At 33.4% G+C, this 1969-nt stretch overlaps 1 protein-coding gene across 1 annotated transcript; it reads left to right on the forward strand.

Annotated features, from left to right (window-relative positions):
* The first annotated feature begins 213 nt into the window (after positions 1-213).
* Positions 214-1697, forward strand: LOC145068795 (heavy metal-associated isoprenylated plant protein 20-like). The gene is made up of 3 exons (XM_079015790.1): positions 214-404; positions 510-585; positions 1287-1697. The coding sequence occupies exons 1-3, from the start codon at positions 330-332 to the stop codon at positions 1577-1579; spliced, it is 444 nt and encodes a 147-aa protein (XP_078871916.1). The 5' UTR covers positions 214-329; the 3' UTR covers positions 1580-1697.
* Positions 1698-1969: the final 272 nt, after the last annotated feature.

Genomic DNA, 1969 nt, shown 5'->3' on the forward strand with positions numbered 1-1969 from the left:
TTAAGCTTTGTACTAGCTTTGAATTCAATTATCGATTTCTTGATTATCAAGTTATGTACTTCCTGTGATCTACGAAATCTAAGTACGAAATTTAATAATAAAATATGGCAGATTTCAATTATCACAGCTTGTTGACAACCACTTGCTCTCCATACCTTACTGTTCCATTCTTTCTTTTCTTTAAATATCAATTCAGAGGGTTCTTTCCTTCTTCATACTAGACCTTAAACTCTTCTACTTCCATGAAACACATGTACACACGTACTTCTCTAAGCTTTTGACTTAATTAAGGTGTGGTGATTAATCAATATAGAAGAATTGGATTGGATATGGGTTATTTGGATCATATCTCGGACCTCTGTGCTGTGACCATTACAAGAAAAGGCAAACGCAAACCTTTTGAGGTATCTCTCTCCCCCCTGGTTTCTTTTATTTGTGTTTGGTTTCTTTATATCAATGTGTGTATTTCAAGATTTGATTAATTAAAGTGGTTTTTTTTGTTGTTTTAGACAGTTGATATCAAGGTGAAGATGGACTGTGATGGCTGCGAAAGGAGAGTAAAGAATGCTGTTTCTTCGTTATCAGGTCCTCTCTCTCTCTCTCTCTCTCTCTCTCTCTCTCTCTCTCTCTCTCTCTCTCTCTCTCTAAATCGATGTTTTAACGACATATCTATGCATGAAAATTAAGGAAATAAACCCATGCAAACAAACTATGATAGATTTAATTAAACGGTGAATATAACCATGCAAATAAGTGAAGTAGATGAAACGAATTTCTTGAAATTAATTGGCATGGAGTTCATTAAACTTTAAGATGTAATTCATCATTTGGCCGAATTAATCAGTTAATCTTTTAACGATGGGCTTATTAAACTTTAAATATAAGATGGGATTTAAGTGGCCGATAACGGTGTGAAGTTTCTCTCTCCACAGATACGTTGTAGGATGAAAGTGTATCGGTGTTCGTCAAAATATAAAATTTCATGTATTAACTCCAAACAACGATTTCAATATATAAACTTATAACACCATTCTTCATCAATCTATTTATTTTGTCGTATGGGAATTATGTTGAAGTCTCTTTCACCATAGATATTATATTAAGTGCTGTAATTATCCTTCAATATTTAATTCTTAGTTACCAAGTTTGTCAAAATATAATATTAGTAAATTATTATATTTCAACTCATTTTATAAGTTTGCTTGAGTTCCAATCTAATCAAACTTATGATTTGACAAAATAATCATTATTGACCATGCACTGTTTAATTTGTTTCATTTTATTAGGCGTAAAATCGGTGGATGTAAACCGAAAACAAAGCAGGGTAACAGTAACAGGTTATGTGGAACCAAAAAAAGTCTTGAAGAAAGTCCAGAACACCGGAAAGAAAGCTGAAATGTGGCCATATGTACCCTATAATCTTGTCTATTACCCTTATGCTCCTCAAGCTTATGACAAAAAAGCACCTTCAGGCTATGTTAGGGACGTTTCTCAAGCATTTCTTAGTCCTAATAATCCCACCGAGAGGCTCACTACTCTTTTCAGCGACGAAAATCCAAATGCATGTTCGATTATGTGAATGACACCTTGCCATACCACGTAGCATTCTTGAGTTAGTGTAAGGGGTGGAATACGTAGAACTTCATAGTTTCTTGTACGCTATTAATTAATAAACTTCGATTATCATATGGTTATAATGTTGAATATATTAATATACGTAATACACAATTAGAGTGTTAAATAATTGTAATTCGGAATGTGGGGTTTATCAATTTGACATGTTAAGATGGTAGAATAAGTCGATGGCTTTATATATATCTGGAGAAGTGATCTTGTCATGCAATTATTGAAATCATTTCCATGTACCACGTCCAGTATGATAGCCCCTTTGAATCCACGATGATCAGAAAGGAAACAAAAAAAACACACACAGGGAACCGAAATTTAAACAGATACCTAAACTTGTTGA

Source organism: Lactuca serriola, chromosome 8 (assembly GCF_051521515.1).
Source record: "Lactuca serriola cultivar US96UC23 chromosome 8, Lser_US96UC23_V15, whole genome shotgun sequence".
Lineage (NCBI taxonomy): Eukaryota > Viridiplantae > Streptophyta > Magnoliopsida > Asterales > Asteraceae > Lactuca > Lactuca serriola.